Source organism: Eurosta solidaginis, chromosome 2, assembly GCF_040869045.1.
Source record: "Eurosta solidaginis isolate ZX-2024a chromosome 2, ASM4086904v1, whole genome shotgun sequence".
Taxonomy (NCBI): Eukaryota; Metazoa; Arthropoda; class Insecta; order Diptera; family Tephritidae; genus Eurosta; species Eurosta solidaginis.
In genome coordinates, this window is record NC_090320.1 from 218,442,776 (window position 1) to 218,468,992 (window position 26,217).

At 40.5% G+C, this 26,217-nt stretch overlaps 1 protein-coding gene across 1 annotated transcript in view; it reads left to right on the forward strand.

Annotated features, from left to right (window-relative positions):
* The first annotated feature begins 1,482 nt into the window (after positions 1 to 1,482).
* The window catches only part of LOC137240613 (cytoplasmic dynein 2 heavy chain 1-like), an 83,464-nt gene continuing 58,729 nt past the window's right edge, over positions 1,483 to 26,217 (forward strand). Inside the window, exons 1-12 of the mRNA XM_067767102.1 lie at positions 1,483 to 1,742; positions 8,261 to 8,631; positions 11,488 to 11,572; positions 11,700 to 11,829; positions 14,957 to 15,090; positions 15,174 to 15,500; positions 15,559 to 15,920; positions 18,183 to 18,349; positions 18,423 to 19,079; positions 23,236 to 23,589; positions 23,659 to 23,905; positions 23,973 to 25,048. Of these exons, the coding sequence (XP_067623203.1) occupies positions 1,688 to 1,742; positions 8,261 to 8,631; positions 11,488 to 11,572; positions 11,700 to 11,829; positions 14,957 to 15,090; positions 15,174 to 15,500; positions 15,559 to 15,920; positions 18,183 to 18,349; positions 18,423 to 19,079; positions 23,236 to 23,589; positions 23,659 to 23,905; positions 23,973 to 25,048 (3,965 nt within the window). The 5' untranslated portion in view covers positions 1,483 to 1,687. The remainder of the gene's footprint in view (positions 1,743 to 8,260; positions 8,632 to 11,487; positions 11,573 to 11,699; positions 11,830 to 14,956; positions 15,091 to 15,173; positions 15,501 to 15,558; positions 15,921 to 18,182; positions 18,350 to 18,422; positions 19,080 to 23,235; positions 23,590 to 23,658; positions 23,906 to 23,972; positions 25,049 to 26,217) is intronic.

A 26,217-nucleotide genomic window follows, 5' to 3' on the forward strand; every position in this document is an offset into this window, starting at 1 on the left:
ATTTCGGGATACCGCTGGTCCCTGTGGTCAGACCCTGCATCGATGAGCCTCGATTCAGCTCAGCAAGCGTTGGACGGACACCACCTCTTGCAGGTAGCATGATCCTTCCGGCCGAAAGTGGATGGCAGAAGGTCTGCAAAAAATTATTGTTTTAACTAAAGCACATCTATCAATGGTCAATGGGGTTTTAACAGGACACTGTCCAATGGAAACCCATGCGGCACGTTTTAATATGCTGAAAACCTCAACCTGCTACAGCTGTATGGAAGATAATTAGGTGGAATCATTGAGTCACTTTGAGTTTGATTGCCCAGCTTTTGGCAGAATTGGACGATAGTACTTCGGTCGTGACTCACTTGGATCCGCAGAGGATTTATCCAAGGTCGAGATAAGTCTTATTCGAAACTATATCGTTACTACGCAAATACTTTCTAAATTGCTGTAGCTTACGTCGCCGTTATTTTGTGTGGTATCACAACGGAGATTCGTGCCTTCCAAGTCTGTTTCGCCTAACAGGGCAGCTACCAACTAAACTAACCTAAGATCATTAAAAATTCTTCGAAAGATTAACGAACGTCTACGCGTTGGCGACGGTGAATACCGAAGAAGATTTAATGAACTTTACGCAGACATCAACATGGTCGAGCGAATTAAAATGCAAATAACCTTCTCCATCGCTAGATTGCAGAATTCAAACGATAGAAAGAAGCATCATTTGGGCAACCGCTTATTAGCTTTGATATCAATTAGAGTGGTAGTAGCGTGTTCCGCCTAACATACCGATGATCCTGGGTTCAAGTCCCGGGTAAAGCAGCATACAAAATTTGAAAAAAAGTTTTTCTTAGCGAGTTCGCCCCTCGGCACACTGCGAGTGTATATCTGTCATGAAAAGCTTCTCAGTTTTGCCTTTGCAGCTGCTCTTAGTAGTCGACATAAGACATAGGGGTCCCGTTACACCAATTTGTATGAAAAATTAAAACGAGCACTACGCAAATTTGAAGAGAAGCTCGCCTATATCACCTCCCGTTCACAAAAAGTCATCTGGGCTAAATACCTTTTGTTGCCCGCCAAATTTTTGGACAAAACTGTTTTATTTTAACGAGTAATTTAAACATTTAAAATTTACTAGCCGTCGCTATGTAACTCCACTTAGCGAAATTTGCTGGCTATCCTTATAGAACAAATGAACCCTAATATGAGCAGAGCAAACAAAAAAAAAAAACAAACAAAGCAAATTTCACAGAGGCAAGTACTTCTTTCTATGTGTAAAGTGGTCTGTAAGCTCACACCAAACTCAAACAACAAACAACTTGTCTAAATATTTGCTTCATCGCTAGCTAGCACTAATTTATTTCTATATTCTGTTTTGTATTTGGTCGCTGCGCATTTCTAAACCGGCAACAACAGGTGCAACAACAAACACATTAAATGTCATAGCAATATACATAACTAGGCGCGTTATTGGGTGAGAATATCAATATTTGTTAACATTTTTGTTTTTTTGTTTTTGCTAGCCATGGCAACTACATAGGACAGTCGCCCTTAGCAACCACAAACATTAAAGGACATAACAAATGTAAAGGTGAAAATTTTGACATTTTAAGTAGAAAAATTATTTTTGTTAAATGTGCCGCCAGTAACTCGTGCGGTTGGAAGAACCACGAAGAAAAACTTAATTAATCTGAAAATGAGCAACAACATTCGCAACAACAATAAGTCCAAATTCATAATAAATACTTCAGGTGAGTGCGTTGCCAAAAAAAAGATAAGCCTTAATAAGAACAACAAAGTAAGACAACAAATTAAAATACTTAACAATGCAGACTTTTCGTAGAAAAAAACATGTTAATGAGACTGAATAATAACGTAGTACCAGTAACGAGAAGTGGATTTTGATATGTCCCTTGAGGAGTTACTTGAACTGCAATTTACGGGCCTTCAAGTGCAAACATTAATATCACGGAGTAATATTACATTACTTATGGGTATGCAAACGTTCCACTATTTATTGACTGCATTTTTAAAGAATGCGAACATTTTTTGATTTTATACCCAATTACCTGGGTAGTAATTCATTACGAGGAGTTCGCAAAACCCGGCAATATGTTTTACATTCCTCAAGGTTGACAAGTTCAGCCGGCTGGTAAACTGATGGGCACATTAATTTAAACACAGTGCGTATCCTAATACCATTACCGCCAAAGAGGTTGAATAAGCCATCAAATTTACCCCAGCGGGTTAGAGGACTTAGAATATACCCGCGGCAGGTATGACTTTCGTAAGAGGTGATAAAAATATCGAAATGATTCAAGGGGTTGTGCAGCGCAAGCCTTTCAAGGGGTTTCCAGCATACTTCATAACTTCTCCAGCCCAATTTTCAACCTCACCTACTTTTGGCGAATCCTGTTCCTTTAGCTGGCGAGATTCTAGCGACCCCAAGTCCCTCATGGAACTAAGGTGTGAGGGGCGGGATAGAGGGGGGATGGAAGTTTCAATTTGGTCACATGAAATCGTTCCCGAGATTGCCGTGCTTGTACACCTTAATGGTGCTAATGGGATCTATATCAAGAAGCCAAGAGTCAACATTGATATCACTCGCCAAAACCTTCGAGGTATGTCTATATCGCTACAAAAACAGCAACGAAAATCCATCGCACTTGCTATGTTATCTAAAGCAGTAGGGCCGGACAAGATTGCCATGCTGGCGCTTAAAAACCTTGGAAATGAGTGCCGTGTCTTCAACCTGTCTTTGTGGATTTTCGTCATCCCTGATAAATGGAAAATGGCAGGGGTGGTACTGGTACTAAAACCAGGGAAACTAGCTAACGAAGTAGACTCACATCGTCCAATATCTCGCCTATCGCCAGTAGCCAAGACACTTGAAGCCGTCCGCCTACCTCTTTTCACCGCAAGCCAGCGAATTGCCAGCAACCAGCATGGTTTCCGAAAATAACAAAGCACCTTAATCGCGCTAACGTTGTCAACAAACAAAGAAATCGCACAGAAAATGTTTGACTGTTTCTATCTCCTCTTCGTCTTTGCAGTTCCTGCAGTAATCATTATAGGGGGCACCCAGCCGGTTATAAGTCCAACCACCAGAGATATGCCCGCCCCCCCCCCCCCCCCCTACCAAGAAGAAGGAGACTTTTTATGCGCCACACGAGCTTGGAGTGGTAGCAGGATACAAGATTGCTCCATCTCACACACGCTTCCCTAAGGAAAATCCCTTTCAAAATGAGCTTACAGGTAGCGAGCGGCATGCTCAATCCATTCCAGGACGACGAAAGCGGAGCGGATGTGCCCCCTCTTGTAAGTTCGTCAGCCATCTCATTGCCCGGTATATTCGAGTGTCCAGGCACCCATACCAGACTGAGGGAAGTTTGCTTAGCGATCTCGTTAAGAGATTTGCGGCAGTTCTCTACTGTCCTGGACTTATATGTGACCGATCCAAGTGCTTTTAGTGCAGCCTGACTGTCAGAGTAAATACAAATTTGGTTATAGCCGTAAGCAGCCTTCCCCAGGTGATCAGCGGCCTAATTTATAGCAACCGCCTCCGCCTGAAAGACGCTGCAATGATCGGGTAGACTAAATGATAGATTCCACCCTAGTTGAGGTGCAAAGACACCGCTACCCACCTTATAATCCAGTTTGGAGCCGTCAGTATATATCTTCAGCCCATCGCTCAGGTCCAGCGGCTCCTTCAACCAATAATCCCTATCCGTGATAATAACCTCGTACTTCATATTGAAAAATACAATCGGAGGGCAATAGTCCGACGAAGGCGAATCCAGATAATTAATGATGGCTGCATGGCCATCCACATTGTCTCCCCATCCGAAAAACTCTCGCAGCCGTAGAGCAGAAAAGGCCGCACTTTGCTTGGCCATTAAATCTATTGGCAACACATTAAAAATAGTGTCCAGCGCCTCTGCAGGGGTGGTGCGCAGGGCACCCCCTACGCAGATTACAGCACTTATTTGTACATTCTGGAATACCCTTAGGTTTGATTTAGTATCTAAACTCGTCCACCAGACCACTGCCCCGTATAACCACAGCGGTGTAGAGCCACAGAGTACTATCCGGTGATAATCCCCATCTTCGCGCAACAGCTCCCCTACAGCTGTACAGTGCCACTGTTGCTTTTTTCACACGCTCCTGAGCGTTTTCCCTCCAGGATAGTTTCCTATCCAAAATTACTCCTAGGTATTTGGCAGAGTCCCTCAGCGTAAGGGTCATACCCGCTAGCCCCGGAAGCTGCAACGCAGGTATCTTATATTTCCTGGTGAGCAGAACCAGTTTAGTTTTGGCTGTATTGACCGATAGACCTTTACTCCTGGTCCAGTTCTCCACCAGTCTCAGCTTTGTTTTACATTGTATCGCATAGTGTCTGCGGAAACTTCTCGCTAACTAACAGCGCAAGGTCATCTGCATATGCGATTACCTTGCTGCATCCGTCCTTCTCAAGAAGAGCCAAAAGCTCATTAAGTGTGGCAACCCATAGAAGTGGAGAAAGTACTCCCGCTCCCTGCGGGGTGCCTCTCCTATGTATTTGACCACCGTTGAACCAGCCAGGTCGGCATGAACCTGTCTTCGCAACAGTAACTGCTGAACATGTTTCACTAGCCCCGAATCGGCCCCTAAGCCGATTAGTGCATCAGTTATCGCAGAGGGCGTCAAGATGTTGGAAGGTCCCTCAATGTTCAGGAAAGCTGTGAGTGTGAATTCCTTGAACGCCAAGGATTTCTCGATCTGGGAGACAACTGCATGCAAGGCCGTCTCCGTGGACTTCACTTTCATATACGCATGCTGAGATGTCGATAACTTTCCCTCCAAGGACTCCCTTAATGCGAAGTCCATTAACCTCTCGAGTGTCTTCAGCTGAAAGGATATCAGACATATCGGTCTAAGTCTTTAGGGCGTGGCCAGTCCTTCAAGCTTTTGGTATAAAGGTGACCCTTGAATCTTCCAGCCCCGTGGAATATAGTTAAGAGCACAAACTCCTTTGAAGATGTTATACAACCACAAAGAACCCAGCTCGATTGTTTGCTGGAATTGTACCGGGGCCAATCCATCCGGCCCTGGTGCATTGAAGGGCTTGAACTACATTATAGTCCATTTAATTTTATCCATAGTAATGAACTTCCCCTCATACGGCTCATCAGTGTGAGTCTCCCACCAGTTCATTACTTCATCACTAGCGCCCGGAAAGTGCGTATTCAGGAGTAGGCAAAGGGTGCTCTCTGCTGAATCCGTCCATGTCCCATCGGATCCTTGCAGGCATCCCGGGACACATTTTGGAGCACCTGAGAGAACCTTTCTGAGCCTAGATCCCTCAGACACCGTCTCCATTTCGCTACAAAACTTCCGCCAGGAGGTTCTCTTCGATAATCCCCAAGGATCATCTTGTATGCATCCCATTTGTCAGCCTCCCTGGAGGCTTTAGCAAGATTGAATGCTTTCCGAGATGCCTTGCGTAGATTATCTATATCCCTGTTCCACCATGGTGGTTTGGTCTTGCCCCTAGATTTCTTCCTAGGACAGGCCTTATCAAGAGCCTCCCCGCATGTTTTCGTGAACGACTGAACCATATTATCCAGCTCCGCAGAGTTCTGGGGTATATGAACACTATATCCTGAGAGCCTCTTTTGAGGTTCCTCGCTGTAGATAAGCCAGTTGGCGTTTTTAAGGTTCCTATGCCAGACAGTTTTGAGCGTCACCCCGCCGAGGTCGAAGCGGACAAATCTATGATCCGAAAAAGAGTGGTCATCAAGCACCGTCCAATTTTTTATCATAGATTCTCCGTTGCCCGAGATCATTTTGACGTCCAGAACCTGGCACCGAACCCCTATTACAAATCTTAAAGTTATGATAAATAACAAAATCAAAGAGTGACTCACCCCTCTCGTTCGTGTCTCCACTGCCTCAAGCTTCGTGGTGCGCATTGGCATCTCCCGCTAGTAGTAGTGGCCCCTTTGCATCCCGACCTATCTTACAGACTAGCTCCGTCGGAGCTGACTCATCATGAGGAAAGTAAAAGGACGTCAGTGTAATATCCGTACCACCAACCGTCAAAGTCATAGTTGTAGCATCCTCGTCGCTAAACTGGGGGAGAAAAAGAAAATTCAGTTTAGATCTTATCAAGATGAAAGCTCTCGGTTTCCCATGTGTGGCACCACTCAGCAACGTCAATCCTGCCCCTTTAAGCCAGCAAATTTTATGCCCTACTAACCAAGGCTCTTGGATAAGGGCTATATCAGCTGCTCCACTGGAAAAATGGAGCAGCAGCGCAGCAGAAGCTGGTTTACAATGGCGGAGGTTGATTTGTAGGACCCGCACTAGGCTGAGCACCGACCACCTCCACCATGTTCTATCCTTAATATTGTTTAATTTTTACATATCGGAGCTCCCTTAACCACATGAAGGAGGGACAGTTATTTCAACATGTCTTGGCCATTTCATTGATGAGCTTAGTCTCCAGTTTTTCCGCCTCGCGAACTTTTCACTATCACCAACCAATTCTTCAGCAGCCATGTGTACAACGTGAGCGTCGCAAATATCTACCATATTGGACATCCAAGTCGATGATATTATGCTACAGACTGTGTTACGCTCAAACTTTTAAAATTCTTTTTCCATCAGAATCTCGTTTCGGCAAACATGCAGCCACACAATTGTACCTTAAGTTCCGAGCTATATTAATCCTCAAGTACCATGCTGGCAGTGGGGCAAACACAAAGAAACGCACATAGATACCAATGAAGCAGTTGTCCAGTCGCTTATATGCAACGTGGAAACTGCAGGCCTGTCGAAACACCGCGCTCAGAACTGCTACGGGATGTCTTCTTATGTTGCCGGATCATCAGCAACACACTGAGGCGGAAATACTCCCGTAAAGGAGAGAAACGAAATGCTGAGCAAACATTTCTGTTAAATAATAGGAAAACTGGGCATCCTAACAAACATCTGATTGAAGGGGTCCCGCCTCCCAGAGATATAAGGTTTCACCTCCACGAATTCAGCTGTTTGCACCAACAGAGCTTAAAAAGGCCCTTGGAGTCATCTGCAAAGAGTCGCCAAAGTGCTTTGCCAACAAATGCCCGGGAAACCCTTTTCTCAATATCAAATACCTGGAACTCCTAATTGAGGAAAGCAAACTTTTTAAGGAGACGTATTTTGAAACCAACGCCTTTAACATAATGTCTTTTTGCTCAACCCTCCTGAAACTGCTAGTTTCATTGGACCTTCGTTAAGAGATATCAATAATAATTTGTAAGTGATCGCACTTACTTACTTTGCCTAACCTACATGAAAGGTGATACTGCGCCTTTGTCCGCATTCTCAACGTTTTATGTAATTCTTTCCGTACCCAGTGTCATCACAGTAGACAGGCACCCGATAAAGAAATAAAGGGTTACCAGTAAGCAAAGTCAGTACATAGCAACAGTAGCCTTACCAGCCCTATACTTAATATTCAGTTTTCTAAACAATTTCAAGTCCAATATAATTGCAATATATGTCAACCTGTCAGAAAGTACCAGCGGTACTCCACAAATCGAAAAGGGCGTGAAAGCAAGTTACATGATCAGGGTCCAGCAGCAAATCCACATGACTCAGCCAACCGGAGCACAGATTCAAGACATTCTTGCAAAATATCGCACATAATATGCAGAAGTTAACCTCTTGCCAGGTTAGCCAAGTGTTCTACATAGGGAGATCCTGCTTCGAGGTCCACTGACAGCTTTATGGAAGGAAAGTATCTTTGCCTGGTTTGGATCACTCTTCTTTGTACTATACTATTTGAAAACTTTACGGGTGGTATTCGCCAAAACATTAGATGGTTCAATCTTTTCTGTGACCAGTCCTACATTTGTTTTGATAGAACTATCAAGAAGCTCCTGCAGTATGCATCAACTAATCTTACCAAAGAGTTCATACCTTTTAACGAAAATGCAACATTTTAAGTCCGGATAGCACAGCGAATTCGGGCGTAGGTCGTACAAGCATCAAACTTACTGCATCCATATTTGGCCCACGAATGCCACTGCTGCAGAATTTTCGCAATCTCTATCATTACCCTTCCCTCCACTCCATAATTAACTTTCTAGACAATATTGCATGAATCTAAGTAATTTGGAGTACTTTTATGACTTGCAACTGGGTATAATTTGTTTCATTTTACTAGAGTTTAAAATACTTGAGCCCTTTCGCATTTTCCTTCCTAAATTTTTCATTTTGTACATACATTATCACTTATTTACAGTTGAATATTTCGCTGCTACTACAAGCACTGGACAAGCTGCTGATGAGCATTTGACCGCTATCCATGAGTTTCTCGAAAACGATGAACTTACCGTTATTGCTGCGGTGCATAACAAATCGGATGGTAGCATCAAATTTCATCATCGTATACCTGGTGATGAGGTTTGCTTACTGTTCTATAAGATACCACAAGTTAGTAGTGGAGGCGGAGGCTGTGGGAGCAGTAAGAGTGGATCCACAAACATTGCATCAGCAACTGGCAATGAAGTAGGATATGATCAACCGCTTGGTATACTAACGCTGGAGGGCGGTCTAGTTAAGTCAATTTACAATTCTGTTTCGCGTGTATTTTCACCACAAGCTGAAGCCAGGGTATGTATTTATGTATATATGTGTTAAATCTACACATCATCCATATTCAGTTTTGGTTCTGTTTTCTTTTAAGTTGGGTTTGTATCGGTCAGCTTAACTTAGTGACATTTAAAATTATGCGGTGCGCTTTACTCGTATGTGGCAAAAATCATGTTTTTCCATCATTAATTCTGTGCACTTTCGTTTTAATTGGCAAGTAACTTCTTTATGGCATTAGAATTTCTGGTGCGGAAGAATTATGAGTAACATAAACTTGTTACTTGTTTCACTGCTGTATCAATTTAACTTACCTCTTACATACGCTTGTATGAAAAGGGTTCTTCAATAGAGTTAGAAACAAATCGAAGATGAAGTGCAATAAATAAGGGTGATTTTGAGGTATTAAAGCAAATATCAGGTGGCCTCGTATCCATTATCCCTAAGTAGAGGGCCTAGGAACATAAGTATATAATGATCATAGAAAAACATATATAGTTGTGTTTTTGCAGAGTTGGGGGTAGTGTAATGCACCAGCCTTCACTCACAGTTGAGTGACATGCAAAATATATCAGTAGACAAAGGCAGCACAATCACTAAACTAGGAAAAATAGTGGGCACTCAAATTCTTCCAATATAGTGTAATGCTAATGAAAGTGGATTTTAATCAAAATTTAGTGCACTACCTCTTACTATGCCTTTATTATGAAAGACGTATTATTTCACGACCCACCATCAACACATATGGTGGGGTGTCATAAGGCCAACGTCCAAAAGCTCCAGTGCCTTTAATTCCACTTGAAATAACCATAAGATAAATTGGCCTTAAACAACTTCAAATAGTTATAGGGTCAATTGACTGTATAACCTTTCTTAAGACAAGTCCAGGAAAACAACCATTACCATATACTGAAATTCAAGATCAGTACAGTTCTTTTTATTTCAAACGAATCCCCACCGGTCCAGCTTTTAATCTGGTTCATCACTTTAATGAAATGAGAATTTGGAAGGGTAGCTCCGTGGACAAAAATTTTTAAGAAAAATTGTGAGTTTTTTTTCCAAATTTTCTCTAAACTTTTGATAGGAAAAGTTCTTGTTATCTGACAAATTTTTAGATTTTTCACTACACCTTTTCAAGTTTATAATGAGAGAATACAAGTTTATATTGAGAAAATATAAATTGATAATGAGAAATATGAGTTTATATTGAGAAAATACAGATTGATAATGAAAAATGTAATTTTATAATGAGAATATATAAATTGATAATGAGAAATGTAACTTCATATTGAGAAAATATAAATTGATAATGAGAAACTGTACTTCATATTGAGAATATAGATATTGGTAATGAGAAATGTAAGTTCATAATGCGAAAATAAAAGTATTTAGTTTTTATTTCTACTGGTTTTTACTTAAGTGGACCTGTACTGAAAAGCGTTCGCAGCTTAAAAATGCCCGTTGTGGATGCGAAATCGACAGCAGTGGTTATAATTTAAAAAATCTTACTTAAGTAAGTGAGGAAATATGGTAATACCTTGAAAGAGCAGTGGATGCATCAAAAAATGTTTTAACGAGAGGGGAATGTGCGAGAGCAATACCGCACATACCTACACATCGCTATAATTTGTCTTTATGCTGTATCCCCGAAATATTGCAGCATTGGTTCACCAACTCCAGATTAGCTTTATTGCAACTTTTTATTCTTAAAATTTTATATTTTCGCATTATTAAATTATCTTTTCTCATTAAAAATTCATATTTCTCATTATCATTTTATGTATTCTCAATATGAAGTAATATTTCTCATTATAAATTTATAATTTCTCATTATCAATTTTTATTTTCTCGTTATAAAGTTGGATTTCCCATTATCGATTTGCGTTTTCTCAATATAAACACATAATTTTCAATAAAAAGTTATATATTCTCTTTATAAACTGGAAAAGGGTAGAATGGAAAAAAGAAAAGGAACGCCATTTCCGAAAATTTGAAATATAAATAGTTATATTTTAATTCGCCTGGTTTAAACGGATGCAGAGCGGGACAGTTGGTAGTCACACTTGTACTATCAGCGTTTAGGTCTGATCTTTATATATTTACATACATTAATCAGTAAAATTTAATGAGTTGGATACTCCTAAATATCGAAATCCGTAAGCCGCTAAGCGTAATCGTTTTCTCTCTTCGTTGCATTGTCACCGTGCTCTGACCCAAGTGTAAGATTTTTAGCTTCAAGCTCAATGAGAAGTTAATTGAAAATCGATCACCAGATTTCACATTCTCTTAAGGTCCTTTAAAGATTTCTAAACATATCGATCCCTGCTGGTACTTACCCTAAGTACATAGTTCATTGTAATTGAACCCTGATTTATGTTAAAACATTCTAGCTCATCGAGAAGTTACACTAAACTCGATCGGAAAATTTCCAAATTCCGAAATATTACGATCCCTGTATCACCTATCCAAAGTCTTTTCCCCCACGTAAAGCTGTACGTAAGAGTCTCCAATCATGCGATTTTCTAAGCGAGGAGTTCAAGTTTATGTTAGTTGCTGAGAAGTCTCTGATGGACGCAAGACGAAAAACATTCTGGAAAGAAAACCCGCCTCTTCTCTTACTTTGGGTCTGGCTACGCGCATGAGAGGATCCCTAGAACGAGGAAACCCCAATTAAGTGTAGTGATAGTTGCATCTGCTTATTCACCGTATGCGACTTAAATGTTAGTTGAAACGACTCAGTGATCGACCAATAAGAGTAACATTGATTTGTTCCAATTGAAAACCCCTTTATTCACTATCTGTACAAAGCATTTACTCGTACTTAAGATTCATATATAAAATATTTTTTGATTTTTTCCTGTTTTGGCGCTAACTTTTAAGAAAACTGAATATAGTTCAGAGTTGAGCGGTTTACTGGAAAATTTACACGTTTCCTTGGGCTCAACATTGGGTTTGCCACAAAGCGGTAAGTTCAAGTTATATACAAACAAATAAATTTTTATATAAACTTGCTTAAAATGATTTATTTAGTTATTTTCTAAATGAAAGACAACAAAACTTGCATAGGTGTTATAAAAATATAATTTTTATAGGTATCACTTCAGTTAAGGATGAAATAAAGTTTTGGAAACAAAAAATTAACAAAAAGTCCAGCTCTCGCATTGATCGGGAAATGTCACAGGTTTTTATTGGAGTACTTGAAAAGATTGACAAGCAAATCAGGTGAGTTTGAAAAAATATTAAAATAAAAGCGTTTCAATCCGATTTGGTCCACAATTTTGTATAACGTGACCGGAAAAAGCGTTTGGAAAAGTATCAACTTTGGTACGATGGGCATCAGCTCAAAAGTGAAACGTAAACTGTCCCAATGTCAATTAACTTAGCCGTACAAGTTGAGCAGGAAATTCAAACTCAGACTGAGCAAACAAAGGGCAGTTATTTTCTGCACTGAAAAAAGATGGTTTGACGTGACATTGGTCTTTTCAGGATTAGACGAATCGCAAAGATTTGGTAGATGGTAGATTTACGAGGTCTGAAGTCGCACTGATTAGGTCTAATCATACTATCTACGATGAACATCAAAATTACGCACAATACGCTTGACAAGACCTTACGATACTCAGGAGACTGTTTCTGCTATAGTTGAAGCGATGAGCAGAGTCGCCTCTCTTGTTGCTTGGGCAATGAGCACTTGGCTCAATCGGCCGACGTGCATTCGTCGACCCATACTATGCTTAAAAGTTTATGCATCCGTTTTAAAAATGTCTAGCTTGAGGCCGCCGTGGTGCAGCGGTAGCGTACTAGCCTACCAGGTAGGACAAATATCCTGGGTTCAATCCCAAAGCAGAGCAGCATCAAAATAAAAAGAGTGTACTTCTGGCACGAAAAGCTACTCAGCGAAAACTCTTCTGCTTTGAGGTGCCGTTCGGAGTCGTCATAAAATGTGTAGGTCCAGCCAATTTGTAGGAAAAATTGAAAAGTAGCACGACGTGAATTGAAAAAGAAGCTCGGTCTAAGTATCTTCGGAAATATATCGCGACTTGTATTTTTTTTTTTTTTTTGCCCGGTATTTGAGTGACTGGAAATCGATCAGCGTCACCAACTATGGGGCTCATTAAACTGGACATAGCTATTCGTACTTGGTCATGGTCGGTTGGAATAAAAGTAATAATAATAATAAACTCAACGTATTAATACCCTCCAAAGCCCGCCCAACCGACACGAGGCCCGCATCCGCATGACCAACGGATTTTGCTTTTGCCGAGTTGTTGATAGGCGGAGGTTTGTTAAGCGTCGAGATCTAAAACTGCTCAGCTACAGAATAAAAATCATCAGCTGAGTATTATACATAACAGTGGGAAAGTATACAAATACTACATTGTTAAATAATTGAACATTAATTCCTTCGGCTAGAGTGTAGCATCTCCTGTGAGTGCTTCATCGCTGCCTCCATTTAAGAGAGTAGAGAAATGTTTTCTTTTAAATATTAGCACGTTGTATATATTGGTTTCCAGCCCAAAGTTTTCGTTCTTATAGGACCTCCTTCCGGGCTTAAAACCTTACATCATTTGCCGAATTTTGTGAAAATTTTCACGCGCTATTCGTGTTGGCTAGTAGCTGTACATTTTCCTTTTTCAAAATATATCTTGATTCTCTCTTCTCGCGATAGTGCTTGCATCGTCTTTTCGTTCCGTTCGTTCTGGAGCTCAAGCTTTTTTTGCTTTTAGTCGAGCAGAGGTGAGCCCGTTTTTCAGCTGCCATGATAGTGAACCTAGCCAATGTTGGGAGCTCGCATTGTAAGTAAATCTAAATACTGGAGGCTTTCCATCTATCGCAGTGTGGTTTATCTTGTTGCATGTTGTCGATCAAGGCCGGGCATGTTGTCGATCAAGGCCGGGCATGTTGTTTGATGGATCTTTCATACAACTGCTGTTACTGAAGATGCCTTATTTACATACATGTAACGCCAGAAGGCATTGTCCAATTGAAGGCCCATTATGAGACTTAAGTCTTCTCTCTGAGCAATTTTGTGTGTGTGATATTATCGGATTTGCGCATGATTTAAAAAACTTTGCAGCCCTGCGCTTCTTACCTCGCCTTTCCTGCTTGATGAACAATACGCAACTCTTGTCTCGTTTTGATTTCTCGCAAGCGTACTGGGACGTTTACCGTCGATTCATCGAGTGCAGCACCCTCCTTTGCCAACTGATCGGCCTTTTCGCTACTTTCTATACCTTTATAACCGCGAACCCAATGCAGCTGTTTGATACGGCCTAAGCGAAGTCTCTGTACTGCTTGTTTGCATTCCAGAACACTTTTTGACGAAGTGATGTGTGTGATTATTGCCTTAATGGCCAAATGTTTGATCCGGCCTAAGTGAAGTCTCTTCAATGATTGTTTGCATTCCAGAACACTTTTTGATGAAGTAAGGTGTGTGACTATTGTAAATAAAATATTTTCCGAACTGCAGGATTTCTGCTGCTTCTTTCACGGCTCCTGAATGACACTACAGTGATCCTGCAGCTTCTATAACCTTATTTCTGGATCGGCACTGTTAGTTTGAAACCATCGGTACACACGTATATAGTAAGCTCTGCCATTTTCCCAAGATCTCTTTCGAAGCTCAGTTCGTCCAAAATTTTAGAACTTGTATAGTTCCCACTCTAAATGCTGCTTCGAGATCGGAAAATCAGTGTCACTCCTAGTATTTGAAGTCTTTTCCTGGGGAACGCAGAAAACAATATATGCTCAACCGCTTCAACCTCCCCGTGATTTATATAGCAAACAATTGGATATTAGATGGTCGCTTGTTTCCTGCCACTCCTCATGGGGATAAGGCGCTGTCTGTCGCAAGGGGCGACTAAAAGGCCGAATAGATTCGAGGGGTTGTGTAGGGAAACCCTTGTTAACCTCACCTATCCGTGGCGAATCCCGTTTCATTAACAGCCGAGGCTCTGGCGACCCCGAACTCCTCATGGATCTAGAGGGTGGGAGGGCGGCATGGCCTGTGGCACATGTGGTCATAATAAATCGTTCCCGAGATGGTCGGGCTTGGTACCGAAACGTACCGGATCTGCATCCGGCAAAGGACCATCAACATCGATAACACTTCCCAAGGCATTCGGGAAGTGTCCATATCGCTACAACAACAAGAACAACAACAACAACATAAGGCGCTGCCGATGGAGCTCCAATTTAGCCCTTAAACCAACTATGATTGACCTTTTTTATCAGGTAGTCGTCTTCAGTCGTACATGTACATCAAAGTAGTGGTTGGGTGGACTTTTACACAGGGCACCATTCTCCTTAATTTATTAGAATGTTTTTTGTTGTTAATGTTTTTCTTCAGCTCCATTGACCACGGAAACACCAGCACCAGCATTGAAGAATTTTTGGACAGTTCCCACAATAGCCTTGATGAGTTATGGCGTTTGCCTTATCAATACCCGCAAGCACGCATGGCCGATCTGTTGGATATCATAGGTATATTTTAAAGAATTTTAAATATTTATACACAAATCTTTCAACTACGCTATAGTTTATTACATATCCTTCTTTTTCCTCAGGTAATCGCTTACTGGAGATCTGTGTTGAGCAACTACTTATGGAAGATATATGGAATTTAAATTCTCATCATGTGAACACCCTAATGAGTCAATGCATTGACACCGCCGATTCATGGTTACAGCTGTGTGACTCACTCACACGTCTTTTTTGGCCAAATTATGTGCAACATCCTTGGGTTGGCGAACCACATGTACCAAAGCGTGGTCATCTTTTCAAGGATCGTCTTACTGAAATAAAAAATATTAGAAATCTTTATAAGCAAATCGTAACACTGTTAGGTGATGAGGAGACAAAGCAGATGCTTTATGAAAGTTCGCCTTTTAAAGGTAAATGGAAAGGGATTTACTTTTTCTTTTATTACCTGTCTCATTCTTCTGTATGCAGAAATTAATATATTTGATACAACTTCATTGGGTCAATCGAAATGGAACAAGGCTTTACAATACTTTGAGCAAGTACTACAACCCATCGATGAACGCATTGCAGCAGCGCTGAAAGCTGAACTTCATAATCATCTGAGCAATCCACGGCAGGTCATATTAATTTTCTCCAAATATGAAACGCTCATACAGCGACCAGCTGTGCTCGAATTGTTGACCATCGAACGCGAACAATTCCTACAATCATTACAAATTTTGCTACAAGATTTGCGTAAAGCGATGTCCGACACTAATATGGAACCCGATAGTGGTCATCTCTCAGTGATTTGCAATGAATGCCGTTGGCTGAAAGTTGTACAATATCAGGTAATTATTTGGAGAAACTTTATATTTGGGTTTAACTCCTTCAATTGGTTCCATTACATCTATTGATCTGCCTCGGAATTCCCGTCGGCAACGCAACGAGGCGAAGACTCCAAGAGCCTTTACTTTGAAATCACAAAATTATTTATATTGGTAACGTGCCTATGCTCCACTGAGATTATAAGTATATATAAGTTTTGTGTATAGCCAAAATATAGCATCAAAACAGACGGCTTTGGGGCCAAATGCTACAGTGTTTCGAAAATTCCATTATACAAGACTTTGAAGAGTCCTTGTCAAAATATAGCACTTTTATTTGATGGTGGCCTTTTCTTTTTGTTTGATTCTATACTGAACTGATCATAGAAGGGTGTGATTGTAACACTGGGCAATCACACCCTGTCACGCAGTTATAATCATTTCCGACGCTTACGTCTTCGTTCGTGGACTCTGGGAAATATAGTCAATCCAGGTGCAAGATGCAGTACGAACGTCGGTAGGCGGTCGGAGTAAGCTGTATCACCAAAATATGTGCGTCTGTTAACCATGAATCTGGACTTTAATCGAAAGTCTACATCCAGCCCGGATGAGAGGATAATGACCACTGGGCGGATACATGGTAATCTTTGAAGGGAAGGTGCCGATTTCTGGCTAATTGTTGTCATCTTCTTCTTCCTTATCTTATTGTAGAAGAAATGGAGGCTTTTCGAAGTTTTGGGGAGCTTTATTCATGTTGATCCGTATATAGTCCGACAATCTCGGGAACGATTTAATATGACTACGTTGAAGCTTCTAACTCATTCAAACATCTTCTTACGAGTGAAGTCTGGGATCACCAAGTATTAATTACACAAAAACAATCAACGTCTACCATAGGGGCCATAAAAAAGGAAGCGCAAAGCCTAGCCAAGGTGCTACTTTTGTGGTGAGTAAGATACCTCGCCGCTATGAGCGAGCATCTTGCGCCATCCACAGCAAGGCGAGCAAGTACAGTATAACACTTAACAGATGAGGCTGCCGACGTAGACGCCTTTTATGGTTAACTAGAAAATATACCAAAGATTAAAAAGTAAAGCTCCTGGTCTTACAGTCGCAAAAATCCCAAAATCGATTATGTGACTTCTCCTAATGGCCTGTGGTTGATCAACCTCGTCGCGGCTCGAAATATTGTCATAGTAGCAGCTGTCAGTCAAAAATATTAACCAAACAACTGGGCTGTCCTGTGGTCGACTAGGATCATTAGCGTATGGCAGCCAAGATATTCATATGCAGAGCCGCAAGGAAAGTCTGCCATCGAGAAGATGCACACGAAACAAGCAAGACGATGACCCATCTCACATACCAACTCACTGTATGCAATATTCGACCAGATGATCCCGCCTAGATGTAGGAGGGCTATTCTCACTCACTAAGACCTTCCACTGCATACGCCATCGGTTTTCATCGGGCTACCTAAATCGCTGCGCTACGTACCACAGTATCAATGCGTCGTGTATGAGAGCAATATCGTGATGCGAGGAAGGATGAGGAACGCCTACTGAGAAGAAAGAAAGAAAGGTTAGGCCAAACTCTGGGAGTATGGGGGGAGCTTCAGATGCTGGCTTATATAATTTATGTCAAACAATTTTACCACAAAAATCGCCAGTCGACGGAAGGTTTATATACCCAAACAAGCTCTTCTTCTATCCTAAACCGTTCGGGTAGTATCTTTACCGCTGCAAGAAGAATAAAAAGAATACCTGCAGGTAGGGCTCTATTGTACGAAAGACTGAATACTAAAGTCAAGAAACAAATCGGGCTTTATCGATGTGAGTGACGACCTGGTGAATCTACTATCGACCTGATCTCATACAATCGATTTAATAAATAAATGTAAGGCGCGATTACCACCGAAGAGAATTCGGGCTTAGCTTCTCTTCCAATTTGCGTCGTGCTTTTAATTTTTCCTACAAATTGGCGGGACGGGACCTACATATTTTATGCCGACTTCGAACGGCATCTGCAAGGCAGATGAGTTTTCACTGAGAAGCTTTTCAGGGCAGAAATACACTCGGAGTGCTTGCCAAATCACTTCTCATGGGCAATCCGGCTTAGAAAAACTTTCTTCTAATTGAAAAACTTGTTTCTTAAATTTTGATCTTGCTTTGTCCGCGGCGTGAGCCCAGGAGCATCGGTGTGGTAGGCAGAGCACGCTACCACTACACTAAGGCGACCGCAATCGACTTGCCGTCACTTAATAATGTGGACTTATTTTTTCCCTCATAGATAAAAGAAATTGAGAAAGTAAGTCATTTGATCAGCGGTCGTGATGGTTACGACAAGATAATCAAAGCAGTGCAAGAAATCAAAGAAGAGACCGAATCATTGCTACGCACAAACTTCGAGATCTGGTGTGGTCAGTGCTCCACATCCGTCAAAAGTGGAGATTTGAAGTGAGTAATATTTTCTTAGTCTAAATCTATTTGAATACCAGCTACTACAATATCATCTTATTTCTTTTTTCAGACTACGCGAAGATCAACCTGTGGTCAAATTCGAAAAGGAAGGGCGACAACTAATGAGAGTCACATTCAATCCTAAATTGGTTACATTCTGCCAAGACGTACGCGAATTTGAGAATCTCGGTTACAATGTACCCTCAGAGTTGCGTTCATCTGCAATGCATGCTTCAAAATTTATGAGTTATGCACGTCGCCTACAACAAATTTCAACATTTCACAACACAATTGGTGATCGTATGATTCCATGTCAAAGGCCAATTATGCTAAAAAATGCAGTAGAATTATCGAAATTGGTACAAAGTGAGACAGTCGCTTGGAATGATGAAGAATCGGTGCAACGCTATGTGAATATGTTGCAGGCTGCAGTGTCGAAACTTTCAGCTGATAATACGCTACTGGTTGGTTATCATGAGCAGGCCAAACGCACTATTATAAAGCTCATGAATACGGATTTATTCACACAAACTCAGGTGTGGAAAGATGAAATGCGCCATTTACGTGATTTGGTTGCAACTATGGAGCGTCAGGGTTATATAAACTTAGATGCTTTCAAGTTACATTGGGATCATCAGCTTTATAAAGTTTTGGAATATCAATACATTATCGGCTTGGTCGATATGAATAATAAGCTGCCAGATATACATATCGATATCATATTTAGGTATGATTATTCAAAGGTTCTTATGTCACGTTGTTATCATACTATCATACCAATGATATCATATCACATCATATGATATTATTTATTTATTATTTAAAGTTGACGACAAACTTGAAATGGTCGACTGCATAATATAAAAGATATATAAATATACAACTCAAAAGTTAAAATTTAAGATATATCGATATTTCAACAATGTTATATTACAAACAAAGATATATTATTGAACATTACAGTTTAATTTCAGAACATAATAATAAGAAATATGAGCAGAAATAAGATCTTATACCGAGATCTTATACTGGCGGAATGCATTCCGCTCAGCATGATTTCGGAATGCAGATTCCAATCAGCATGTCATGGGAATCCGGCAGAGCAAAGAGTAGTGTAATGAGGATACGCCATCACAAGGATTCAAATCAGCTCGATGCCTGACCCATAATATTATACTGCCGGAATGCATACGATTCCGGTCAGTGACTCATTTAATCATACCTTTAAATAAGATTTTTAAAGAAACAGAATACCTGATAATACATTTTTACCACTCAAACTGATAAACGGATTTAAATCCGTTAAAAATTTGCTCAGAAATGCACCAGCGTTAATTTTACCACTTACAATTATTTTTAGTATGTCTCTGGCTTCAGGCTATTTTGTGGAAGATTGGAAAATTACATGCATTACTCCTACTTTCAAAAGTGGAAATAAGAATAATGTTTGTAATTATCGTCCGATTTCAAAGCTATTGTGGACAGCTGCGTGTCGAAGCTTTTTGAGGTTATTGTAAAGGAGAAAATATATTTTGCAACAAAAAGTCTAATAACACCATTTCAGCATGGCTTTATTCCAAATCGGTCTACAATTACTAATTTGGCTGAATTTAGTGAATACTGCTTCGAGTCTTTCCAACTTGGTCTTCAAGTTGATTGCGTATATACACTGACTTTTCCAAGGCTTTAGATAAAGTATCACACGTGGTGCTAATTAGTAAGCTTGACCACCTGGGATTTCATTCTGTTTTTTTTTAAATTGATAAAATGGTATCTATCTAATAGGAAATGTGTGGTCACTGTTGATAACACCAACTCACGACCTTTTATAGCGTGTTCAGGCGTTCCTCAAGGTAGCATTTTAGGCCCACTGCTGTTTGTGTTATTCATAAATGACATAAGCAGTTGCTTCTCTTTCGCTAAATACCTATTATATGCTGACGATCTAAAAATATATTCTAATATTCAAAATCGTGACGACATTAATAAGGTTCAGGCAGATATTGATAAACTGCAGGTCTGGTGTTTAAACTCTCACCTCTCCTTAAACATAAAAAAGCGCTTCAAAACAACGTACGCGAAGATACAAAATGTTTTCTCTTCAACCTATATGATTGATGACTCTCTTTTAGATTCTTTAGAAGAAACTAAGGATCTTGGTATTATTTTTTACCTCGAACTTTTCTTTTAATAGCCACATAAGCTTTATTATCGCTAAAGCTCACTCACTTGTGGGCTTTATTAGGCGTAATTGTGCGAAATTTTCGGATCCTTATACTTTTAAATTACTTTTTACAGCCTTTGTTCGGTCAAACTTAGAATATGGTGCTATAATATGGAGACCATACCATATTTCCGCAATTAATAGAATTGAAAGGGTCCAAAAATATTTCTTAGGTTCGCGCTACGCTTATTAAACTTCTCTGAGCCGATGCCTACTTATAATTCGCGGTTTCTTCTAATAAATTTGAAAACGCTGGAGACAAGGCGAGTCGTTCATTCATTATCTTTCTTTTTCAATATTATCAGTGGAGACATAGACTGTACATCTCTTCTCGCTGGGATTAATTTTAACATCCCGCGGAGGTCTCTGCGTATTGTTGTTCCCTTCTATGAGCAAATTCTTAGAATTGATTACGCTCGAAATGCTCCCATTGCTCGAGCTATTAATGAATTTAACAGGAAGGATCTCCAACTCTGTTTCGCTTGATTTCTCAATATCTAAGTACGAACTTATTAACATATTGAATACAGTTTTGTAATATATTGTTAAGTTTTTACGTTGATTGATACACATAGCTTTTAGTCTGTAAGAAACCTGTATTTTATAGACTTGAATAAATAAATAAATAAATAAATCAAACTGTATGCTACATAACTGTCGTTGTAGCAGTACTTCGCCCCATCACATAGCTGCGGTCACTCACAAATTGTCTTCAATATCCTCTAACGGTGTAGGCCGGGCAATTATTGGCATAAACCCGTGTAGACTCATAATCAGAACGGCTGAGTTCTTATACGCCGGATATCTTCATAGTGCTTACGGATATGGGTCCTTATGTCCCTGGGAGGCGGAGCTCCTCAATGAGATGACTGTTGGGATGCCCAGGTTTCCGGGTGTTCAACACAAAAGTTTGTTCAGCATTTCGTTTCTCATCTTTATGGTGAGTACCCTCGCCTTGCTTGCCTGGTGGCAGGTTACATAATAATACTGCCCGTGGCAGTTCCATGCTATGCGCGTGTCTTTGTTTTCGTCTCAAGTGCTGCCAACGAGAGGCTTGAGGATTTTTTCACGGCTCAGAACTTAAGTACCATTGTTGCTGTATTCTCGCTAAAATGAAGGTCCTAATCTATTGTCACAACCAGTATTTTTGGGTATTGTACAGTCAGTAGCATAATTCCATTATCGTGGTTGTCCAATATAGCCGACATTTGCCGCATCCACGTTAATAATATAGTCGACGAAGATTTGGGCAGTCACAGTGCCAAATTTCGAGGGATGAAAAAACTGGAAGACTAAGTAGATATTCATGAATTTTACAGCAAAACTCATCAATAGAAGGCCCCAACCTGTTGCCATTATAGTGCAGTTATCGGCGTAGGATACAATGGTAACTTTTTCTGGTGGTGAAGGGAGCTTCGATATATAGAAGTTAAACGAAAGTGGGGATCGGACACCATCCTGTTGGACTCCTTCTTTAATTCTCCTCTGTTTTGATGCTATGTTCCGGAAATGAACCTAAACCTGCTGACCACGCAGATAATTTGCAGAAGTTAGCCTCTTTAGACTGCGAGGAAGGGTAGACCTTTCTAAGTCTTGCAGTAACGTGGTAAGATTGATTATGGCGAAGGTTTTTAATACGTCTAGCGCTACGCGTTAAGCGCGGTGAAGGTGCAATTAAACTTTTGAAAGTCATGCTGATGTTTATATGTCGCAGATTTGCGCTGAAATAAGGGACTTTAAGCATAGGCAGGGCGATTCCGTTCATGCCTTCTGTTTTAGATGGTTTAGTAAGTTTATTGGCTTATATAACCTCTGTGGTGGTGTTGGTAATATGAGACACGCTATGTTTATGTTTATGTGCGTGTATGTTGCCTGTCGTATTGCCTGCAGAAAGTGCTCGTGTACTTCTTCGCATCCGATAGCGCTTTATCGCCAAAGGCTTAGTCGGATTCGAGAGTGGCTTTAAGGTTCACCATTGCTTACCAACGCCGACAAAGAGGTTACAATTCTTAATATTTGCTTCCCATTTCGCCCCCTTGTGTTTGTCCACAAACTGTCAGGTTTATGACCTTATGATTATGACTTACGGTCACCAGGGACTTGCTGTCTCACAACATCACGCTCGCTCACTAAAACTGCGGTCTGCATTCGAAATTTTTTGGCGGATTTACAGAATTCTTCTATCGAACCAACGCAGATTCAATGACGCTGCAAAAAGCACGTTCTCCTTGACGGACAGCAAGCTGGATTGGAATCGGGATTGCAATAGTATTTTGTAGTAAATTAAAACCTATTTTTTAACAAAAGTTTCTACCCGCGCAAAAGCAAGACACAATCTCTGTTCGCTCTCTATTGGATTTTTAACTAAGTTCAATTAACAAGAGAAGAACTTATGTTCCGAGCAATAACCCATGCAACTTAAGCATAGGCAGACTAGTTCGTAACTAGTATTCTGTGGCAATCATATTTCATTTTCAGACTTGACTTAGAAAAAGCAGCCTAACATATAGTCTGTTTAGCGTAAAGAATTCAAAACATTTTGATTTTACTTAAAGACAGAGAGGATATTGCAGTAAACCAGTTCTCTGGTAAAAAAGACAACTTACCAAAAATAAAATATATTCTTATATATTCTATGCATCTGTTTAATTCATATCAGACAACGTCAGCTGTGCTACCGTCCACCCGAAGAAGAGATACGTGATAAGTATTTCACACAACTACGACGATTTATAGAACGTCCCAGTAGTTTCCGTGGGCTCTCGAATAACAGCTCTGAGCTGTTTAAATCTATGGTGGAAATAAATCGGCATTATCTCGGTCCACTTTACGAACGCGCTGAAGAGCTATTTCGCAAGCTAGAAGAATTCAAAAATATTTGGTTACCGTGGGTCTCCTTGGGATGTGTTGATATAGAGGAATTAAGCGGCATACATCTCAACGTAGCGGATGATTGGGATCGTGAGTTTAAAGCGTGCAAGAACTTTAGTCAAAAAATTGCAAAAATTCAAAAGTAAGCGTACTTCCTATATTCTCGCTTCATTTAATAGCAAGAACAATATAATTTTTTACTTGCTTTTAGCTCTGAGGAGTCTATTGATTGCATAATTATAAACACTTCAACCTTGCGTTCGGAAATCGAATTGATTTGTCGCCGTTATTGGGAAGCCTTAACTAATAGTTTGCGCACTTCTATTGTGAATGATGTCAGCGTTATACAAGAATTTCTACAGAACTCTTTACAGTTTCTTAATAATGTACCCATGGATGAAACATCTATTACAGAGTCGAGTATGAAGTATGAAAAAATGATGTCCGAACTACCAAAGGTAAGTTTGTTAACATACTCGTAGTCTTTTCTAACATATCATCTTCCAATTACTCTTCTTTCCACAGGTAACCCAAACTTTGGATGCTGTTAAAGGTAAAGACACTTGCCTCGCTGGTTGGTGCAAGGAGCGTGTAACTGCTTTATCGAATATTCTTCTACAATGGGAAAGACTGCAGCCACTCATAGCAAATCACGCTGTTATACTTCAACGTCAAGTGGACATGATTAAAGATCAAGCTCATTCACAAATGCAAAATTTACAAAATGAAGCTGAGAAATTCTTTCTGCGCTGGGAATCTACAATCAGCGAACTCGAGAGTAATGAGAATGCCTCACTCGAACTATTCAAAGAACGCAAAGATCATTGGCAACAAATTCAAGAAAAGAAGACCCAGCTATTAGAAGAGTGTAACAAATTTAATATGTCCTTTTCTCAAGAAGTACTGGCACCCTTCAACGAAATCGAAGAAAAAATGCTCTCACAATCGCAACAATGGGAAGTATACGATAGTTATCTCACTGAGATGAACACGATTACAAACGAAGAGTGGGCGATATATCGACGCCGTCCATATATGTTGAGTGAATTTATTACGAAATGGGAAAGCTCAGTGCATGCTTCCCTCGATTTATCTTCAAAGCGTATACGTCAAAATGTGGAACGTCTGCAAAATGTTATGCCAATTCTTCAACAATTACAATCGGATACTTTGACAGAGCGTCACTGGACTCGAATTTTTATGTTGCTCAATAAGACCGACACCAAACCTCTTCATGAGCTACGGCTCAGTGATGTTTTGGACGACTGTACAGCACTGCAAGAGGCATCCACAGAAATTGCAAATCTTGTGAAACAAGCTGCCTCAGAGCAAATTGTACGCCAAGCTTTATTGGAATTGGATCAATGGTCTGTCACAGCTAAACTCAAGTTGACAAGTCATAAAGATTCTGCAGGCAATTCAATATCTTTGATCAAAGACTATCAAGAGGTATTGAACAAAATTGGTGATAATCAATCTTTGTTACAATCAGCTAAAAATTCAGCAGCTTTTGAAGCATTCTCCGATCAGGCGGAGTTGTGGGAAAGCCGTTTGAATACATTGGATTCACTGCTCACTAGTTTGAGTCAGTCACAAAGACGGTAAGTGAAATTTTGTATTGACTTGAATTGGTAAGAGATTGACTTAAATCAAAAGAGTTAAGCACAATAAAATGTACAGAGATTCAATATAGGATATATATCCCTTTGTAGGGGTTGTATCTTAACGATAGATTGAGGGCTTAGTCCAACTGCATAGCGGTCACTCAGCCACACAGTGCAGTTAAGGAGCCGACGTCTCTCCGCTTGTTGGTCAAAATATGCTAACTCTCTTGAACCAGTGTGTAAATCGGCTCGGGCATATTGCAAGAGTTGCTACAAGGTCGTACATTCATTGGTAGTATTTTAACGTAGCCTTCAGGAAACTGTGCTTCTTGGAAAAGTAGAGATGATATTAGCACCGCGCTGCTTTGGCAGCTAGTTTTTTTGTCCCCACGATTTTGGGCAGAGATTGAGATTGGGATATGCGTGTGCGTACAAAGAAATAGAGATGAGCAGAAAACGTGACTGGGATGGAAAAAGATTCATCACACAGTAGCTAACAGAATCGAAAATTGTCTAGAGCCTGTAAGCCGAACCGACCTAACCAACTGTGCAGTCGAGCGCTTGGCATGGCTTCATTAGGCAACGTAAGCAGTTCGAAGGCAGTCAAGCCAAGGCGTTGGCTCAGAAGAGTATTACATTTCTCAGCCGGGTAAGGAAGATACTCCGAGCGAAAATAAGAAGCAGCATTCGTCTGAAAGAAAGAATCCCGTTTATAAGAAACGAAAGGAGGAGAGTCACCACCATAGCTCTAGGACTGTAAGGCCAACTAGCCGCAATGATAGGACTTACTCCTCTATTTGGACCTCGTAATAGCGAGGAGATAGAGCTATATGCCTAAAACAAATGACGCGGGCTGGTAGTTAGTCATATACGCTAATTCCATGACTGGCTCGTGACTTTGATCTAACCAGCGCCGTGTCGGAGATCCTAAGAATAGGTTAACAGAAAACCTTATAAGTATTCCGTTCAAAGATACAGAACGTCAGTACACCTTCAACATGAGTGTAGAAAAGGTTGTAACTTATTTTCCACAGGCCTATAATCTATGAGATCCACAGCCACGGTATTATGCAGATATCCATTTTATCCTCTCGTAGCAGGGTGATAAGAATTTCCGAGGCAATTCCTGCAGGCTGCAAATTAATCTGCGACACCGTCATCATCAC